This window comes from Meles meles, chromosome 9 (genome assembly GCF_922984935.1).
Source record: "Meles meles chromosome 9, mMelMel3.1 paternal haplotype, whole genome shotgun sequence".
In the NCBI taxonomy this organism is placed as follows: Eukaryota; Metazoa; Chordata; class Mammalia; order Carnivora; family Mustelidae; genus Meles; species Meles meles.
Window position 1 is genome coordinate 66,987,672 of NC_060074.1, and position 21,665 is coordinate 67,009,336.

A 21,665-nucleotide genomic window follows, 5' to 3' on the forward strand; every position below is an offset into this window, starting at 1 on the left:
TTCTCACTAATGACAGTTTTGAACTTCATAAGGAATATATTTTAACAGGTTTTATCTGTATATGTTATCAGTAACTTAAATGTTTCATACTCTTTATGCTATTCTATATAGTATGCCTTTTTAATTTTTAATAATGATTTTTGAAGAAATATCTGGTCACAATGAAAATAGAGTTCTAGCATTGTTTTCCTTGAGTACAGGTATGCTCTGATTTATTTACCTAATCACCTGCTGTAGGAAGCCAAAGTTTCTTTTATTTTGCATTACAGGTAACATTATGTATGATAAATAGTTATTCATCTAGTCCTTATTCACTTGTCTGTTTCTTTAGGATAAATTCCTATAACTAAAACTTCTGTTGCAATGATAAATATTCCTAACGGCTTTTGATATGTGTATTGACAAACAGCCATTCAGAAAAATTGCAAGAGTATGCGTTTTTCCCTCCCTTCCTTTAATCTCCCTTCCTAGCTGTATTTGATAATCTACCATGATGTGAAACCCAACCACTGGTCTATTTCCAGACTTCATTGTCGTGGTTTTGTTCATGCTGTCTTTTCTTGGAATGGCTTTCCTCTCCTTTGCTTGGTTAATTTTACTTGTTTTTTAGACTGTAAGGTTGGGAAATTTATAGAACTTTGTTATGCCATGACCATTGCTTGATCAAGGATGCTCTTTTTATAGGGAGTTTGTATTTGAAATTATGAAGTAATTCTAGCCTGGGTTATAGATTTTTTCCCCCCAAAATCTGTCTTTTCTCTGAGGATTAGGAGAACAGTTTCACAAATGGCTGATAGCTAGATCTCACATTTTAGAACCCTCTGGACCCTGTGTCATGATTTTATATTCTTATGTCTGATTTTTGTCTCTTAAGCCTCCAAATTTCATTCTGGCAAGTTACTCTAAGAGAAAGTGAAGGTGGTAGAAGAGGAGGAGAGTGTAGTTTGACTGTCAATACTGCTGCCAGGTGGTAGGTGGTCAGAGAGGACCGGCAAAGGTGGGGATTCACAGGGAGGGCATATGGAAGTGTTGGGTAAATGCTAACTGACAGAGCTAAATGGTGTCTTTGGAAAATCGCAGCCCTGAGGATGGATGCTAGGTTTGCCAGAAACCTGAAGTTAAGGCTGTGGTGTGTAGGCCGAGAAAGCCATATTAGTTGGTAAAAGAGCAGCATGAAGCCAAGACTACCTTTCTGCTTTGGAGATTTGGTGGGCTGTAATTGAGAAAGTATCTGGGAATTTGCACCACAGTTCTAACTGCCACCACCAGCACAACACCATTGTTAGTACAACAAACTACCACATGTCTTTATAAGATCATTTGGCTCATATATGTTTGGAAAATAGGAAAAAGATGTCAGTATTACATGGAGGTTTGGGATTCCTATGCAGTGTTTCCTAGTTCGGGAGAGCTAGGATAATGGGATGTAGAATCCTGTCCTTCAGCTGGAGGGGAAAAACCGTGAATTTTGCTGCGAAGGCAGCAGGTACCTTTTCAGCAACATTTAAAGAAAATTAGAAATGAGCACTTGCATCCAGGGCTCCCTCCCCAAGAGGCACACCTCTAGCTTCATATTGGTTGCAGGAGGGGCAGGCTATTGCTTCCTCTGCTCCTTTTCCCTCTCTACTCCCTTAGCTGGCTAGGTTCCCATTCTGTTGTTGTGATGCTGTGCTAACATCCCCTGAGACAGCCTGAAACCACTGCAAGATGTTGGTCTGCGCAGCCAAATGATATCCCCAGAGACCGATTATTGCTTTTGTTACTTCTCTGGTTACAAACTTGAGTAGGTTGTGAGTGGTCTGCCCCTCATCTTTTTTTCTCCATAGGCTTTGTTATTTTTTCATGTGAGTTTTTTTCAGTAATGAATATATCACATATAAGCAGACATGCCTGTATTTCCTTCTTGGATTTTTTCCCCTAAGTATCTTAAATTTTTTTTTTTTAACTGTCAAGTTTAGCTTTTAATGTCCTATATTTATTTTTCAGAATTTCATTTTTTTTTTTTCCTAAGATTTTATTTATTTATTTGACGGAGAGAGAGATCACAAGCAGGCAGAGAGGCAGGCAGAGAGAGAGGAGGAAGCAGGCTCCCTGTGGAGCAGAGAGCCCGATGCGGGGCTCGATCCCAGGACCCTGAGATCATGACCTGAGCCGAAGGCAGCGGCTTAATCCACTGAGCCACCCAGGCGCCCCCAGAATTTCATTTTTTGAACTTTTCTCTCAGATCCTTCAAAGCTTTTTCTCTTTTCATTGTTTTAGCCCTCTTTCCTTGCTCTCCTTTCTTCCTATGCTAATCTGCTTCCCTCCTCCTCTTTATATTCTTTGTGCATTTGATGTTGTGTTTATAAGGTTAGGAAAGTTTTTTTAATGGGAAATTTTTAATTTTGACATTTTTGGATTTTACAAGTCTTTCATTAAAAGCACAGATTAAATTTAAGAGCTCTTGTATTTTAATACTAAGGATTTTCATTATATATTATGCTAATTTTAAAATAAAAAATTTTATTACGGTATATACATAAAAGTAAAATGTGTTGATTAATACTATGTAAGCATGCCTGTGTTACATATTTAACAGAATTTATAAGCATATTTCTACTTTATATGAAATGTATACATTCATGAATAGGACTGTATATGATGCTAATTTTGTTTTCCTCCAGGAGGATCAGGATGGAAGTCAAGGTCTGGGCAAGAGAAAGAGGGTCAAACTAAGCAGTAGCACCAAAGGTATTTATATTTAATTTTTTCCTTGTGTAAAAAGCTAAAAATGAAAAACAAGAAACAGATTTTTTACTACAGACACAAACTGATAGTTAACAGAGGGGAGGTAGGTGGGAGGATGGGTTAAACAGGTGATGGGGGATTAAGGAGTGCAGTTGTTGTGATGAGTACCAGGTGGTGTATGGAAGTTTTGAATCACTCTGTTGTATACCTGAAACTAATGTGACACTGTATGTTAATTAACTGGAATTTAAATGAAAACTTAAAAAAAAGGCTAAAAATGTTTAATCATTAAGAACACTTGGTGGGCTAGCCATTTTGAAGGGAAAGTTATGTCCTTACATTTGTCTAATGATGGAGAAAGTATTGTTAGGGGGATGATTGTGGGGGACCTCAAAAGCAAATGAAACCCTTACTGTTGGAATTTTGTTTATTGTTTCTTTTTGTAAGATGTGCATTATTATATTTGAGCCATTAAAAAAGTGAATCTTTTCATTGATTCTTTGATTTGGATCCAGTGTTTTTGGTATAAAGTTTAGATGGAGTTACGTCTTTTTATAATCTGGGGTATATAGTTTCTACAGTGAAAAAGCATAAGTATGGGAGAGATGGTGAGAGAGAGAGGTGGGAGGCGGTAGAGAGTAAAAATGAGTGGCACTTTTTTAAGGGTTCAGTAAGGGCTCAGTATGTTTGCTCGAAGGAGGAAGTAGGTATGTCTGTAGTAAGGGACTAGATTAGTGATAATAATGAGTAATATTTATTGATCTTTTTGTACATGCTAGACATAGTGCCAGGTATTTCACATACGTTGTTTCATTTAATTCTTAAAGTCACCATACAAAACAGTAATTATTATTATTATTATTATTATTTTTATTATTATTATTACTATTTTATGAATGAAGAAATGGAGGCATGTTAGAGATCACAACTAATGAGAAATAGATCCTTAATTCAAATACCAGAGCCAAAGCTGTTAATCACTGTTTTCTTGACCCTTACTAAAAAATTTTCTAGAGTACTTGTTACTTGTTGACAGCCTGTGCTCTGGATTTTTGCCATGGATTTCCAGATCTTAACATGGTCTATATCCTGGGATAGTATGGTCTGTTAGAGAGTCTCCAGAGGTTGAATTATTATTTTGATGAAAAGAAGATAATTATTATTTCTGGTGCTGAGTGTATCTTGTGGAATATTTACAACTGCTTGGAAAGGTGGAGCAAGCGGGCAGTTTCATTTGAGGCTCATTTTGCCAGTCTGTTCAGAGTTAGTTATGCTGCTGCATTTAACTTGGGGCTCCTAGTGTTGGGAACTGCTCAAGATCCTTCTAGCCAGACTAAGATGACAGTAAACAGATTAACAGGAGAAAATAAAATTTAATGGTGTACGTATGGGGAATTCATACAGATGTGGAAAATCCCAAAACGGGCAAAATAAAGTATATAGGTGATTCTGAACTAGGGAGAAATGGGTAAGGGTCTGGAACTTCAAAGGGAAGACATGCAAATCACAGGAAGATGGGAAAGAGTAAATATTTGATAAATAAATATTTGCTAGGCCTCTTAGAAACAATGGGACACAGGTCTTGCTAGGTTCCTCCCTGTCTACCACACTTAGTTTATATCATAATGTAGTTATTTTTGGTGATAGCTCTCTTTCTGGAGCAGTTCCTCTATCTGAATTCTTTTTAGGTTGTTGATGGGGAAGGCAAAGAAATTTTCCTAAATCTGCTGGATTTTGATTGCTTTTGTTTGAGTATAGTTGACATACAAAGTTACATTAGTTTCAAGTATACAGCTTAGTGATTTGACAAGTTTCTACGTTATGGTATGTTCATAAGTGTAGCTACCATCTGTCTCGTAACATCACTATTGCAGGATCACTGACTGTATTCCTTATGGTCTGCTTTTTATTCCTGCGACATACTGATTCCATAATTGCAGGCTGGTATCTCCCTCTCTCCTTCACCCTTTTTTGGTTATCTCCCCACCTGTTCTGTTCTCGCAACCATCAGTTTGTTTTGTGTATTGATAGGTCTGATTCTGCTCTATGTGTGTGTGTGTGTGTATGTGTGTATACACATATGTATTAACGTATATATATTTATATGTATATTTTAGATTTCACTTTTGAGTGGAATCATATGGTATTTGTCTTTCTCAGTTTGACTTACTTCACTTAGCATAATATCCTCTAGGTCCATCATGTTTTCTCATGACAATCCCATCCTTTATTATGGGTGCCTATTGTTCCATTGTGTATATATACCACATTTTCCTTATCCATTTGTCTGTTGATGGAAACTTCCATATCTTGGCCATTGTAAATAACGCTGCAGTAAACAGGGGTGCATATATCTTTTTGAATTAGTGTTTTGGTTTTCTTCGGTTAAATACCCAGTAGTGGAATTAGTGGATTACATGGTATTTCTGCGTTTATTTTTTTGAGGAACTTCCTCATCTTCATACCAAAGGAGTCCATCTTGGGGTGGCCTGCCCTTGGCTCCACCCTAGCAAAGGGCATGAAATTTGATCTGTGGTCCAGGATGCACATGTGCACACATGTTCCCCTTCTTCCTTAACTAGCAGGGAACCTGTGATGCCTGAAGGAAGTTAGAACTCATATGGCAACCTGGCCTTTGACTTACCAGAGTTGTCTGTGTGTTTACCTGAGTCCTTGACATACATCCGAGTTGAAGTACATACTTCAACATACTTAGGTACATACTTGAGTTTCAGTTTTCGGGATGTCTAAAAAAAAAATACTTGATATGGTGTGAGAGGTCATTGTTTTCCTACAGTCTGGTCAAACATTGGGTAAGATACTTTCTATGGAGACTTAAAATTGAAGCTTATTTTATTCCTGATTTTTTTTCATATTTGAGATTGAATTATCTTCTCTTCCTTCCTCCACTGGTGAGAAGTGCTACAGAGATTTAAGACTTGATCAGTTACCATTTTTACTTTAAGTATGTGCATGGAAGAAATGGCTTTTTGAATTAGTAGAACCTCTGTTTTCAAAAAGTGGTAGTTGTTTTGAAGTCCAAGGATTGGTTTAGTTTTTGTAAGAATTTGGTTCAATGGTTTGAAAGTGAGCTGAAAATAAAAGATAATAATAGGCAAGAGGTTGAGGCACTGTGCCACATTCACTGTCTCCTCTCTAAACCTAAATTTTAAGGATGAAGAAACTGAGGCCTATAGGGCTTCAGTTAACATGGCTGAGATTATTGAGCTCCTGAGTTATGGATCCTGGACTCTGCTGTCTAATGAAAATCTTTATGTTACTCATGCATTTGTACACATATTGATTGCTCAAAAATCTCTTTTTACAGTTTGGCTTAAGGTAGTTTAGGCATTCTAAACATCATGACAATTTAAATCCAGATTTTAAAGGCAAATATGTCATTATACCAAACTAATGGAAGCATTCTAACCACATCTCCATAGCATAACACAAAGCACATCACTCATGTTTTAAATATCTTGGGGAAAATGATTTCACTTATTTTAAGAACAGTAACAGTGAAGATACTGTGGTTTTTTTTCTTTCTTTTTTTTTTTTTATTTGGTGATGAAAAATGGAATCGTACATAATTGCAGTTGTTTTGATTTTAGTAGAAGCTATAGCTTTTCTGGTTCATTTGGATTATTTGTTTTAAAAAATGAATACCTTTTTCTATATATATGTGTGTATAATATATATATTATATATATATATCTGGTTGTGTATATATAATATATATATAATAATTATGGTAGCTCCAGGCTTTGATTTGGCAAATGCAGACTTGCAGAGTCATAACTGAGTTCTAAGGTTAATACTACAAGTTTTTTTAGTTTTGTAAATATTTTTAGAAATACTTATCTGTGAGGATTTAATTTATTTTTTTTTTTGGTAGTCTAAATTTTTCAATCATATTAGTGCTAAATGAATTGTAAGAATTAAACTGACATCAGTAATATGCTCTGGGTTATATTCAAAATTAGAATATAATTTTGTCACCTGATTCACTTGGGCCCTAATTTAATTTTTTTTGGCATTGAAACTGTCAGCATGTGCCTTTGAATATATTTTACCTCATTTTTTGCAAGATTTATTTATTTCAATTTTTAAAATCATTGTTGTATCCTGGGAATGATCTAGTTCATAAGGAAGAGATTTCTGGTTTATAAGTAGAAAATTCTGAGATTTAGAAAATAAAGAATAAATAGTTTCCACTGAGATGTATAGTATAATTATATTTACATATATATATTTTTTGAAGATTTTTATTTATTTATTTGACAGACAGGGATCACAAGTAGGCATAGCAGCAGGCAGAGAGGGAGAGATGAGGAAGCAGGCTCCCTGCTGAGCAGAGAGCCCAATGTGGGGCATGATCCCAGGACGGATCATGACTTGAGCTGAAGGCAGAGGCTCTAAGCCATGAGCCACCCAGGCGCCCTGTATTTATATTTTTATTGCTATTAAATATTGCTTATACCAAAAGCAAACTGAAAGGGAGTTAGGAAATTGGGACATAACTTTTGCCTCTCTGTAGTTAAAATTGTAGTATCTCCAGAATAAAGGAGATTCTAAAAATTATTCTAAAAATAATGGGTTATTTATTATTAACAGAAAAATTGGGTTAAAGTTATGTCTATTAAGTATTGATTCAAGCCTGTTGAAATCAGAATGTTTTAGAGGCACCTGGGTGGTTCAGTGGGTTAAAGCCTCTGCCTTCAGCTCAGGTCATGATCCCAGGGTCCTGGGATAGATCCCCGCATCGGGCTCTCTGCTCAGCAGAGAGCCTGCTTCCTCCTCTCTCTCAGCCTGCCTCTCTGCCTACTTGTGATCTCTGTCTGTCAAATAAATAAAATCTTTTAAGAAAAATCAGAATGTTTTAAAGAAGAATCAAGAGAGATATTGATGGCCTGAGTATTGTTGCATTTAAAAAAAAAAGATTTTATTTATTTTAGAGAGAGTGTGAGTGCAAGAAGGGGAAGGAGCAGAGGGAGAGGGACAAGTACACCCTGCGCTGAGCATAGAGCCAAATGTAGGGCTAAATCTCAGGACCCTGACATCATGACCTGAGTCAAAATGAAGAGTTGGATGCTTAACTCACTGAGCCACTCAGGTGCCCTTATTGTGACATTTTTAGACCCATGACCTGAGGAGATGTGGTGTGACCACATTACTCAATAATAGGAGAACTGTGAGATTGAGGTAGGGTAGGGTTTAATTGAAAAAATGCTTCAAGGTTACTCTTCAAGACAACTTGAACTATAATTCAATTTAGAGCTATCCATGGGTTTTTTGTTGCATGTGATATTATTTTTTAGAATCATTCATTTAACTCTAGTCCTTGTGTAAGCATTATCACTGAACCAATCCAATCACAGTTGACACTTGCTGTATCCTCTAAAATGTCCTTATAATGGACCTGATAATCCAGAGCAGTAGCCCAAGCCCAAGATCATTTGCTCCAACAAAGATGAAGTCAGAATTTTATAGTTCTTTTTTAGGGAAAGACACTAAGGGGAGAGAAAGAAATAGCCAAAGTATTAAAAATATTCAGTTCATTATATACCTGTTGAGACCTTTCTGTTGACTCAGTATGGCAAGGTTGCAGAGATTAATAGGAGACAAAGTAGTCCTCAAGGAGTAGCTTAGAAATTGGCTGTGAGGCATCAAAAGAAATGAAATCTTGCCATTTGCAACAATGTGGATGGAACTAGAGGGTATTATGCTTAGCAAAATAAGTCAGTCGGAGAAAGACAACTATCATATGATCTCCCTGATATGAGGAAGTGGAGATGCAATGTGGGGGGTGTGGGGGTAGGAAAAGAATAAATGAAACAAGATGGGATTGGGAGGGAGACAAACCATAAGTGACTCTTAATCTCACAAAACAAACTGAGGGTTGCTGGGGGTAGGGGGGTGGGGAGAGGGGGGTGGGGTTATTGGACATTGGGGAGGGTATGTGCTATGGTGAGTGCTGTGAAGTGTGTAAACCTGGCGATTCACAGACCTGTACCCCTGGGGATAAAAATACATTATATGTTTATAAAAAATAAAAAATTAATAATAATAATAAAGAAATTGGCTGTGAGGTAATTTTATCCCTTTTTGAATCCTTATATTTAAAAGGGGCATTCAGGCTAAAATTAACAAGTCAGGAAATGACAGATGCTGGAGAGGATGTGGAGAAAGGGGAACCCTCCTCCACTGTTGGTGGGAATGCAAGCTGGTGCAACCACTCTGGAAAACAGCATGGAGGTTCCTCAAAATGTTGAAAATAGAACTACCCTATGACCCAGCAATTGCACTACTGGGTATTTACCCTAAAGATACAAACATAGTGATCCGAAGGGGCACGTGTACCCAAATGTTTATAGCAGCAATGTCTACAATAGCCAGACTATGGAAAGAACCTAGATGTCCATCCACAGATGAATGGATAAAGAAGAGGTGGTATATATACACAATGGAATACTATGCAGCCATCAAAAGAAATGAAATCTTGCCATTTGCGACGACGTGGATGGAACTAGAGCGTATCATGCTTAGTGAAATAAGTCAATCGGAGAAAGACAACTATCATATGATCTCCCTGATATGAGGACATGGAGAAGCAACATGGGGGGGTAGGGGGATAGGAGAAGAGTAAATGAAACAAGATGGGATTGGGAGGGAGACAAACCATAAATGACTCTTAATCTCACAAAACAAACTGGGGGTTGCTGGGGGGAGGTGGGATTGGGAGAGGGGGAGCGGGCTATGGACATTGGGGAGGGGAGGCGAACCATAAGAGACTATGGACTCTGAAAAACAACCTGAGGGTTTTGAAGGGTCAGGGGTGGGAGGTTGGGGCAACCTGAGGGTTTTGAAGGGTCAGGGGTGGGAGGTTGGGGGAACAGGTGGTGGGTAATAGGGAGGGCACGTTTTGCATGGAGCACTGGGTGTTGTGCAAAAAGAATGAATACTGTTACGCTGAAAAAATAAATAAAATGGGAAAAAAAAATAAAAGGGGCGTTCATTTTCTGTTTCCCCTATGCATGAAGAAGGGCATCTTGAGTCTAGAGCAAGTAAGAATGTATAACATTCTTTATAATTTTCCCGGTATATTCTTAACAGATAAGAAGCAAATGCTTCTGTATATACTAGAGAAAGTAATACATTAGTAATTACTTCCTGTAGCAAAATTAGTATTTCTTTTCTGAAGAACAATTTTAAAGAAATAAATTATTGAATCCTATAACAATTTCCCCCCTTTTCTCTAAAAACTAAAAATGAAAAGATTCAATAACTTTGGGCTTTATGGCTTTAATATTTTGTTTTTAGCTTAAAATTATTATTACTATTAATATTAGTATAAATACCATAAATATTGTTCTTGTAGGATAATTATTTGGAATTTTAGAAATTTTAGATAAATGGCTTATGTTAAGGGCAAGTAATTATTTTTTTAGTAACTGCTTCCTATTTAAATATAAGGATTAAGTGTTTTATTGTTTACCATGGAGATTGTAGAAACCTGGATTGATGATGTCAGTATTATTGAATTATTGAAAGGGTGTCCTTAATTTGTAGATACACTCGAGTGTTTGAAGTTAATGGTTATTATAGTAAGGTTTAAATGAGGTGAGCAGCTTAAATCATTAGGTGATAAGTTTTCTTTTTTTTATGTAGATCAATCTATAATGGATGTTTTGAAACATAAAAGTTTTCTAGAAGAACTATTGTTTTGGACTATAAAGTATGAATTCCCTCAGAAGATGGTAACTTTCTTACTCAACATGCTTCCAGATCAAGAGTATAAGGTATCTATGTTTTTTCCCTTCTTTTCTGAACTTTGCTCCTCTTTCTTTGCCTTTTCATCATGAAATTTTTTGGTTTGTTTTTAAGCTGTGTCTTATTTTATTGTAGCTTCTAGGACTGAGATAACACTAATAAAAAGCATTAGCTTCTTTTGTTGTCAAAATAGGTTTTGCACAAAAAGCACAGGATCATATATCTGAGGCAAAGCAGCTTTACAAAGCAGTATTCCTAAGAGAACTCTGTCTGCATGGAACTTGGTCCAGAGAGAATGCTGGGGGACAAACAAAAACATAATTGCACAAGTAAATATGTAGTCAATTAAATTGTGGTAGGTTCTCCAAAGGAAAGGTACAAAGTGCTATGAGAATGTTTAATTGAATCTAGATTGTGGGATTTAGAATTGAATTTAGATTGTGGGATTATAGGGGCATTTGGCTGGTTCAGTTGGTAGAGCTTGCTATTCTCGATCTTGGGGTGATGAGTTCAAGACTCATGTTAGGTGTAGAGATTACTTTAAAAAAAAAAAGTGAATTGTGAGGTTAGGTTTGAGAAAATCGCAGGGTTAGTCGCTGCTGGCCATAACCGTTAAAGATAGAACAGTTATTGACCTATATACATATGTAGATAGGTGAAGACTGTAGTTCCAGAGGGTCTAGACTCTCATTTATGACCATCATGTGGTTATGGGAAAGTGACACAGCCTAGTGTATGGAAAGAAAATAAATTATGCTATCCTTCTTCTTCTTCCTTTTTTTGGGCTGTAGTTCTCCTTATGGTTTATATAATAAAGCCTCTTTAGGAGTTACACTTTAATGAATAATGGCATTGTTTTATGTCTTTATACCTGGTTAAGAAAAGAAGAAGTGGTGTGTATGGTATGTAGAGAGAGTATTTATTTACTCAGATAGCGGTCAGTTTTCCAGTCAAGTAGGAGAAGACATTTCTTTTGGAGTTAATCACATTCATTCTCTTGATTTTAATTATATTAAATCCTCTGGTATGGTTTTAAGCGAGACTTTAGATTTTGTTGTTAAAGTAGATAGCACAGAACAAAGATACCTGCTTCAACATTAGTGAATTGATGTATTTGTAACCAAAGTGAAAATTGGTATTTTTAAATCATGATATTTATAATTGTTCTAAAACTTTAATAATTTAAAATGTCTATTAAAAGTTTTTTAACCATCCAAGTATTTTGCTAATGTTTCAGACAAAAGAATGTGACTACCATCATCATTGAAATTACTTTTAAAATTTCTGTGGGTGTCATCATAAGCTAATAATAGCTCTAAAATATTAATATAATATATTGGAAAATGTGTTATAAAACTCAAAGTTAAACTTATATGTTTTTTTCTTCCTATTTAAAAATTTACAGGTTGCTTTCACAAAAACGTTTGTTCAGCATTATGCTTTCATTATGAAAACACTGAAGAAAAGTCACGAGTCAGACACAATGTCTAACAGAATCGTGCATATTAGTGTTCAGTTGTTCAGCAATGAAGAGTTAGCCAGACAGGTAACAGAAGAATGTCAGCTGCTGGATATTATGGTCACTGTGCTGTTATACATGATGGAAAGTTGCCTTATTAAAAGTGAGCTACAAGGTAAACTCAGAATTATTTCACTAGTTTTATTATTGGTATACTTTGTGTAACTAGTCTTAAAAACCTCCTTACATGCTTAAAATAGCTTTAAAAATATTATGAAGTAATACATCTTTGTTAAAGAATTTTTTGAAAATTTTCATCAAAATTTAAAGACAGACTTTATTATTTTTAAGGCAAACTTTAAAATTACTTTTAGCTTTGTTATTTGCAAATAGCTGTTAACAGTTTTGGATATTTCTTTTCTTTTTGTATGATACGAGTATATTTACAGATTCAAATAATACTTTAAAAATATACTACTATACTTTAAAAATATGCTGCTATATTGTATGTGTCGAAAACATGTTTTTAATGGTTGCAGGTATTAATGTCATATGACTTTACCATAATTTAACATTTCTTTATTAGTCATGTTCCTATTTTTTATTATAAATTTGTATTATCTGCCTTAGACATTTTTATATGCCTATCGTTTTAAATTCAAAAGTTTAAATAAATCTTGCCTTTTTTTTTCTTTTCCCTTAGAGAGGTCTTTAGTTTTTTTCTTTTGTGCTCACTGTATGATTGATACTCCTCAAACTACTATAATATTTCTAGGATCTCCTCCCATTCTCATTTCACTGTGGTCTTTCATCTTAACTTTACCTCCCTGTAATAATTCGTTTTATTTGAGTATTTGCTGTGTACGAGGCACTGTATTAATACCATTCATATGTTGTCTTAGTTAAGTTTCTGAACAGTTCTCTGAGATTGTTATTATTATTATCCATATTATTCCCACCTTAAAGATGAGTAAGTTGAGGCTTAGAGAAGTTAATGCATTTACCATAGGTTAGACAGCTAGTAAACGACAGAGCCAAGGTCTTCTTATCTCCTGATGTCTAGCCTTAACCATGACACAAAGCAGGTCAACACTGATAGTACTGTGTCTTACTAGTTGGCACATGGGGCTAAACTTTAAAAACATACCTGAGATTAAATCTTTCCATTGTCTTTGGAGGAGAGATCTTGTAGTTGAGACTTGATTTGTTTCACTGTTACCTCCTTTTGCATATCAGCTACTATTTTCTCTCTGTTTTCATGTCATTCATTCTCAGGTGATACCATAACCTAAAAATTGGTGTATGCTCAGTGCAGTATGCAGTGCTTATATATGCTAATGATAGTGCTCAGTGCGGTATGCAGTGCTTATATATGCTAATGATAGCTAGCTAAAATGATAGCTATCAGCTTTTGAGCACTCACTATGTGCTATGCTCTTTCCTCAGTACTATGATGTCATTTAACTGTCTGTAAAGTAGATACTGTTTTTTTCCATTTTATAGGTGAGGGAACTGTGGCTGAGGGAGTTGAAGTCAATGATCTATGGTTTTATAGCTATAAATAGTAAGGCTAGTTGTCTGAATTAAACCTGTACTCCTGCCCACTATGTAAGCCTGTCTTCCTGTTGTAGGTATAATGGGAGCATAATACATTATTTACATTAAGCAATATATCTCTTCACTTTTTTAAAGGAAAATTTAAAAGGTGCTTTGTATTATAGCTCTTCTATTTTCACATAAGATGACCCTTTCTTTTGAAGATTCAGCTACATATATTACATGTATTGCTTGTCCTTTTTTGAAATGGTATCTATCATAATTCATTTGTATCAATGATATTCTTATATATTGAATGATATATTTAGAGAAAGATTTTTCCCAAAAAGGGTATTTTTAGTTTATAAACTAGAAAACTTTAATTTTAAAAATTGTTTTGAGTTTTTAAAGATATTATTTGTTTGAGAGAGAAAGAGAGGTGGGGCAGGACAGAGGGAGAGAGAGAGAGTGTCTTTAGTGGACTCCATACTGAATATAGAGCCCAACGCCAGGCTCTATCTCATGATCTTGAGATCATGACCTAAGCTGAAATCAAGAGTCAGATACTTAACTGACTGCACCACCCAGACCCCCCTAAACTAGAAAACTTTTAAAAGTTAGAAGTATCTGCTCTTTTGGAAAGCATCTGGAGTTCTTTTTTCTTATATGGTTTAGCTGTGCTTATTATTTACATATTGTTTGTACTTGATCTTTAAGGAAGAATGTTTGAGAAGATGTGTTTCATTCTCATATTTTTTCTGTAGCCAGATTTCCTGAAAGAGTTTGTTTGTTTCCTTGCTTTTTAGTCACTTAGTAACCCACTTCAATCTAGTGTCCACTTCCACCATTTTGTTGCTCTCTCCATAATTGTTTGTGACTCCACTGGTCATATGTTCTACTTTTCCCAGAATGGCTCCAAATAATGCTATTGTTCTGACATAGTTATTCATACAATCTCCTTTATTCTCAAAAGTGTCCCATTTTATACAATAAATTATGGGATCACCCTTTTCATGACATACATGATGGGGAAACCTGTGGCCACTCTTCGGACCTTATCTTTACTGATTTTCAGCAGCATTTCACACTGTTGGTTGTCTGTTCTTTCTGTGTCCCAAAGCTCTTTTCTGCTTCTCCTGTTGATGTTGGTGTTTTTTGGCACTTTGTCCTGGTATCTTTGCTCTTCTCACTTTTCCCATATTTTTAAAAATCATACTGCAAAGTCTTATTTTTGCCTTTTGTATGTACTTGCCTTCTAATGCAGTTAGTCTATTCTGAAAATTCAATTTTCTGAATTGAATTTTCTGGAAGCTAAGTAGCTGGTGATAGCATTGCTAAGATCGTTAAGTATAAACGTATTTCTTCCAGCAGTAAATTACATTATTTCTAAGCCAAGGTCTAAAATGGTCTTTAGCTCCCATGGTGTTTTAGTCCTCTTTTTAAAAAGTAGCATTATGTTTCATGATACATATTTATTGGCTTTCTAAAAGCACCATAAACTTTCCTGTTTTTACATCAAGAGTATTAGAATGGGCTTTAAATATTTTGAACTACCTATAACTAGCTACCGATATTACAGTAGGACTTCTATACTTTGTTTTTTTAATAAATCTTTCTAGCTTTTGCAGAAATTTTCATTAGACAAAATAGAAAATTTTGTCTATACTATTAGTAAATATAGAAGCTGATATAATGAGAATTCACATGGCCACAGCAATACCTAAAGATCAAAAGGAAAAAACCTCTAGTAGTAAGCGATCACTACCTTACACTTTTACTTTGTTATATTTTTTTCTGTACTGTATTACTTTGTGATTCTAAATATAGCTATTCGTATCCCTGAAATTGTATTATAATTTGTCTTATGAAACAATCTGTATAAAACGGAAACTTAAAACCGTATGTTGCAGGGGTGCCTGGGTGGCTCAGTTGGTTAAGCATCTGACTCTTGGGGCGCCTGGGTGGCTCGGTGGATTAAGCCGCTGCCTTCGGCTCAGGTCATGATCTCAGGGTCCTGGGATCGGGCCCCGCATCGGGCTCTCTGCTTCGCCGGGAGCCTGCTTCCTCCTCTCTCTCTGCCTACCTCTCTGACTACTTGTGATCTCTCTCTCTGTCAAATAAATAAATAAAATCTTAAAAAAAAAAAAAAAAAAAAAAGCATCTGACTCTTGATTTCAGCTCAGGTCGTGATCTCAGGGTCATGAGATTGAACTCCATGGTGGGCTCTGCACTGGGTATGGAACCTGCTTAAGATTCTCTTTCTCTCGCCCTCTGCCCCTCTCCCCCATGCTCTCACACACACTCTCTCTCTCTCACAAAAAAAGCTAAAACAAAAACAAAAACAAAAAACCCAAACCCACCCCCAAACCCCCAAAAGCCATATGTTGCATAGCCATAGGAATGTCTGTAGATATACTAATCCCAGATTGTTCTGTCCTGCATATTAAACTGTTTATTGAGCTATATTCTTTGAATGTCTTTGAATGTCTGCAAGTACCTCAAACACACAATGTCCACACCAAAAATTCCTTCTTATCGCTCCATCAAGCTTGCTTCTTTTCTATTCCTGTGTGTGTGTGAATGTGTATATATGTATGAGTATATGAGTACACAAAGTGTGTGTTTTGGTACCACTGTCAACCACCTATGCAGCTGCCCAACTTAAAAACCTGGGAGTCTTTTTTGACTTCTTTGTGCTCCTTGTAGATTTAATAAACATCATCAAGTCTGCATTTGAACCTTCTAAACATCTTTAAATAGCTGTTCTTTTCATCTTTACATCTTCATGCCACCACCATAGTTCAAGCCATTGACATGGCCTCATACCTAGGCCTCATACCACTAGTCATCATCACCTTCCTTTGGCCACTTTCCATACTACACTTCTGATCATGTCCCTGTCTCTCAGCCCTACCCCCCAGTAGCTTGCCATCCTCTTCACATGAACTCCAAACTCCTGAAGCTAATTTTTAAGGCCCTTTGTCTTCATTTGTGCCACCTATCCCCTGCATTCTTTGTCCCAAAGATTGCATCCTTTTTTAGATTGCTTCCTCTACCTACAACACCATTTCCTCTCCCATCCCTGGTTTATTTGGCTGATCCTAATTCCTCCTTCATTCTGTAGGTCTTAGTTTAGACATCACTTCCTAAGTTAGACTCTTTTCCTGAATTGTAGACTAGCTGTATTTATTCTTATGACTTCTTGTACTTTGCCTATGATAGCCATATCACACTTTGTCTTATATTAATCTCAGTGGAGAGACTATATAAGTTTTGACTTATTTACCACTTTATTCTCAGAACTTAAAAGAATACCTGGCCCTCAGTAAGTGCTGAATAAATATTTGTTGATGAGTAAATCTCAGTTGGGGAAAAATAGAAGTCTTAGTCATTTTATTTTACTAAAAGTCCCAAGGTGTTTTTCATAAGAACAATAGTATTTACAGCAGTGCCAGGAAAATAGTCATTTTGATTAATTTTATTCTGCTTATTCATCTTCTGGTTTCAACTAAATAGAACAGTGATTTTCAGTGTTTAAAAAATTTTAAATTCCATTATCACTGAGCACTGTCCCATTAATATCAACTGCTCACCAACTCATGGTGGCAGCAGTTGTCAGTCAGAGATGGCTTTCTGATCTCAGGTGTATGTGGTTTGTAGAAGCCCCACTTCTTCATTCAGTTATACTCTCTCTCCTATTGAGAGGCACTAAAAGAGTGCATAGTTAACTTTGTGGGTCCTGTTCTTACATACTTTTAAATTTAAGAGTTAGGTAAAATAATTTCATGGACTGAAACCTAAATTTAATGTATGGAAAATAAGAAGTACAGTAGAAGCCTCTTCACTGATGAGTTTATTTTTATTTTTAAAAATATTTTAAATTTTTAAAAAAGATACTGTTTATTTGTGAGAGAGTGAGCTCTTGTGCGAGAGAGAGAGAGAGAGAGAGAGAGCGAGCCCACACCAGTGGGGGGGAGGGGCGAAAGGAGAGGGAGAAGCAGACTCCCCACTGAGTGGGGGCTCCATCCCAGGGCAAGACCCTGAGATCAGGGCCTGAGATGAAGGCTGATGCTTAACCCACTGAGCCACCCAGTGCCCCTACTGATGAGTTTCACAAGTAGATGGTTAGTTGAAAAAGTTGGTTAAAGTGAGTTATCATTAAAAAATGATACATGTATTAAACAGTGCATTTTAACTTAAAATACAGAGATGCTTGTTCATTCTCTAATCTGTTAATTTTGGGCAAAGCATTTTTAAGTTTTGGTTTCCATGTCTGGAGTTCTCCCTCATCACTTCTGTAAAGCATCATCTGTGATTTCCGGTTCCAGTTTCTTTGGTGTTAAAACAAAAAACCTTTATAAAGCAATCTGAGTGCAAAAATTCTAGGTTTTTATGATTTTTCTCTAAGATTTTTTAGCATTTTCTTAGACACTTTTATTATCTCTCAAAAGCTTATGCTCCAGTTTTTGTCATACCTGTCTTTATTTCATCAGTTTATGTACTTTTAATTTAAAATTTATAATAAAAAGAACAGTTAACGTGAATAGAAACAAAAATGGATTCTGGATAAGCATATATCTTGGCTTATGTACTAGGGAGTAGGTTACTAGCTTTGTGCGTTCTGTATATTATGGTATTAGTATGTTTTACATTAGGAATTGGCGCTCATTTGTCCAGTGAATTAGTTAATTTGGACTAGATTAAGAGAGCTAATGCATATATGCTGTAGCTTCTAATAGTAAAGATTTGTACATACCTAATCTTTCCCCACCCACAATAATGTAATTACACTTTGAGGATTTTTTTAAAGGCTTAAGTTTATTTATGTGTGTATCTTTCACTTTTGCAGTACTGTACTTGCTAAAAAGTTATATTTACATATTTTTTGAGCAGAAGAAAGCAATTATACATCACATATAGATTTGTTTGATAAGATGGAATGAGATTAATCAAGGGCTAAAATATTTTATTGATTAGAACTGAAGATACTGCATTATGTTGTTAAAATCAGGAAAATAATAAGGTTTTATGAATATATAGCTAGTTCAGTATCATGTAATATGTTAGACATGTGGTCATAATTATTATAATGATGTGCTTAGTGTTATGTTAATGTTTCATTTAATTTCTTTAAGATATATGTCTTTCCCCCATTTTATAGATGGGGAAATTGATTCAGAGTCTAAGTAACACACCATATGTCTGGCTGGAGTTTGAATTGAGATATCCCTGATTCTAATGTATATAATGTGTATCGTTGGTAAAGTTTTCATTTTTTAAAAACTTATTTATTACTGGGCTGTGTGTGTCTGTTTTAGATGAAGAAAATAGTTTACATGTGGTAGTGAACTGTGGAGAAGCATTACTGAAGAATAACACTTATTGGCCTCTTGTCAGTGATTTTATTAATATCCTTTCTCATCAAAGTGTGGCTAAGAGATTTTTGGAGGACCATGGTTTGTTAGTTACATGGATGAACTTTGTATCTTTCTTTCAAGGTATGAATTTTACTTTTTTGTTAATTTTTTTAGTTTACAAAATGCCTAATGCAAGACGATCTAATATACTGATTAAAAGATAAAAGCACATCATTCAGGTTACATGTGAAATGTCTTATTTTAATTAACAATTATTAATTAATAATTAATACATGTGAAGTGTCTTATTTTAATTAATATTTTAATTAATATTTGTAAGTACTTTAATCAGTTCATGAAAATATATCAGTTATGAAAAATACAAAATTATTAAAAAGGAAACAAGAGTGTAAATCCTACACTTTAAATCATTAATCTAGAAATTTCTAATTTGTTCTTTAAGAAAGATTTATAACACTTTCATAAAATTTCAAATAGTGTCAATTAAAATAGTTTTGACTTTCTTATTTAACATACTCAATTATGTTATATAAGAGACAATTCACAAAGTGTTTCTAAGAAAACCTAGTTTGTAAAAACTTCTAAAAGGACTAGATTATTTTACTTTAAATTATGTATTTATTTCTCTACATATCGTGTCACTTAATGCCGTTTGTGTGCACTGAGTGTTTGGTACTAGGAAGTATTTTACTTGATTTTTAATATGAATACTTGCTTCTATTTGGCAAGGTTTATATCTGCTTTAATTTTTGCAAGGTATGAACTTAAACAAGCGAGAACTAAATGAGCATGTGGAATTTGAGTCTCAGACCTACTATGCTGCCTTTGCTGCTGAACTTGAGGCCTGTGCACAGCCAATGTGGGGGCTCTTATCCCATTGTAAAGTTAGGGTATGTTGAAAATATTTTTGTTAATTTCTGTCTTTACCTTTAAAAGAGTGATTTAAGAAAAAGATTTGTGAAAACATTGATTTGTTTTACTCATATATATTAATGGGCAATGTTTAATTGTGAATTCAGCTCTGTGAACACTGACCTGAGACATAAACTACTATTGTTTGGCAAGTTGGAGTTCATTATATTGTCAGATATGCAGATTGCAGCCTTTCCTTACTGTGAATAGTCTTTGGAGCTTTAGAAGTCTTCACATTTATCTTTATTGCTTCATTTTATCCATTATCAGTTAGTTGTCTGTTGCTTCTTGTCTTTAAGGAGTGAGAATAGTTCTTAATAAAGTTTACATTTTTAAGATTCCAAGCACAAAATTAGTGTGCATTTCATACAACTTCCAGTTGTCTACCAAAGGAATCTTAAGAGTAGCGTAGCAGCAACATTAATTCTTGTAATTGGGTAAGAAAATGATCATTTGTAATTGGATATACTTGTGTCTTTGTATACAAATATATATTTTACTTCTGCATTTTTAAAGTAGTGGTTTAATGGATCTTCAGAGTCCTTAGATGATCCGGAAAAATGGAATTTCCTGACCCTACTAAACTAAGAAGTTGACTGAGCTTTTGCTCTATGGATCACATGAAGACCAACTGGCAGCCTGTATCCATAAGCATGCTGGACCAGATTTTATAGTGGAAATGTTTTGAAGTCTTGGATTCTTATCTTGGGTCTGCCTTTTTCTATTTATATTGCTTGGTCAACTCACTTAAAACTATTTGACAGTCTCCTTCTTTCTCCTTGTTTTTGAGAAAGCAAAACAAAAGAAAACGGAAACAGGACACTGAAGCCTGCCCTTCACAGGGTTATTATGAGGCCCTCCTCCATATGTTCTTTAAATATATGAGTCCCTTTAATCAGATTTATATTTTCTCTCATGACTTCATCTATTCTCCAAATGCATGTGATTTACAACTTTGTTTGTCTAGCCAGGTTCAGATTTCCAGCAGCTCTGATTATTCATGTAGATCTCATAATAGGTACATGGATTTTCTCAAGCTACTAACTAACTTATTAAATACATTGGCCCATACAATATCCTTTATGTCATTTAATGGTGTCTGAAAATATAGTTATCTAATATAGAAACTTTCTGTCCTTGCTGTGCCAGTTTTATTCAACCTGTAATTAGATACCATGAAATTTCTCTTCTGCTCCAGAAGTCCTCCTTACCACTTCTTTCCTGTCTTTTAATTTATTTCCTTATATCTTTAAAATCTGGGTTGTTAAGATAATTTAACTGGTTTTCCTTCCTCTAAATTCTTCCTACTCTGATCTGTCCCAGTACTGAAATTACCTTTCTAAGCTCTGTGCATCTTTTTCCTTTGCTTAAAAAATCATTAAAATTCTTATCAGTCTACAGGGTAACATCTGTGTTTCCTATAGAGACATTCAAGATCCTCCATCATTTGCCCTTAACTTGTCTCTCTCTCTCTCTCTCTTTTTTTTTAAGATTTTATTTATTTATTTGACAGAGATCACATGTAGGCAGAGAGGCGGGCAGAGAGAGAGGAAGGGAAGCAGGCTCCCTGCCGAGCAAAGAGCTCGATGTGGGGCTCGATCCCAGGACCCTGGGATCATGACCTGAGCTGAAGACAGAGGCTTTATACCACTGAGCCACCCAGACACCCCTTAACTTGTCTCTTATAATTCATCTTCCGTTTATACCCCTCTATCTTTCTCCATGTCGTCACTGGATTGAATACCATTTTTTTACATGTATATATATATATATATATATATATATATATATATATATACACACACACATGTATATATATATATGTATATGTATAACAAGAGAGGGTTCAACCAACCCTCTCTTGGTACCTGTGCATTTGTTCA

The 21,665-nt window shown here is 35.2% G+C and overlaps 1 protein-coding gene across 3 annotated transcripts in view; it reads left to right on the forward strand.

The window, feature by feature from the left end:
* The window catches only part of UBR3 (ubiquitin protein ligase E3 component n-recognin 3), a 239,565-nt gene that overhangs the window by 52,559 nt on the left and 165,341 nt on the right, over positions 1–21,665 (forward strand). For all 3 annotated transcript variants that reach the window (XM_046018934.1, XM_046018937.1, XM_046018935.1), the window contains exons 6-10: positions 2,664–2,730; positions 10,396–10,526; positions 11,903–12,131; positions 18,811–18,990; positions 19,627–19,760. In XM_046018934.1, the coding sequence (XP_045874890.1) occupies positions 2,664–2,730; positions 10,396–10,526; positions 11,903–12,131; positions 18,811–18,990; positions 19,627–19,760 (741 nt within the window). The remainder of the gene's footprint in view (positions 1–2,663; positions 2,731–10,395; positions 10,527–11,902; positions 12,132–18,810; positions 18,991–19,626; positions 19,761–21,665) is intronic.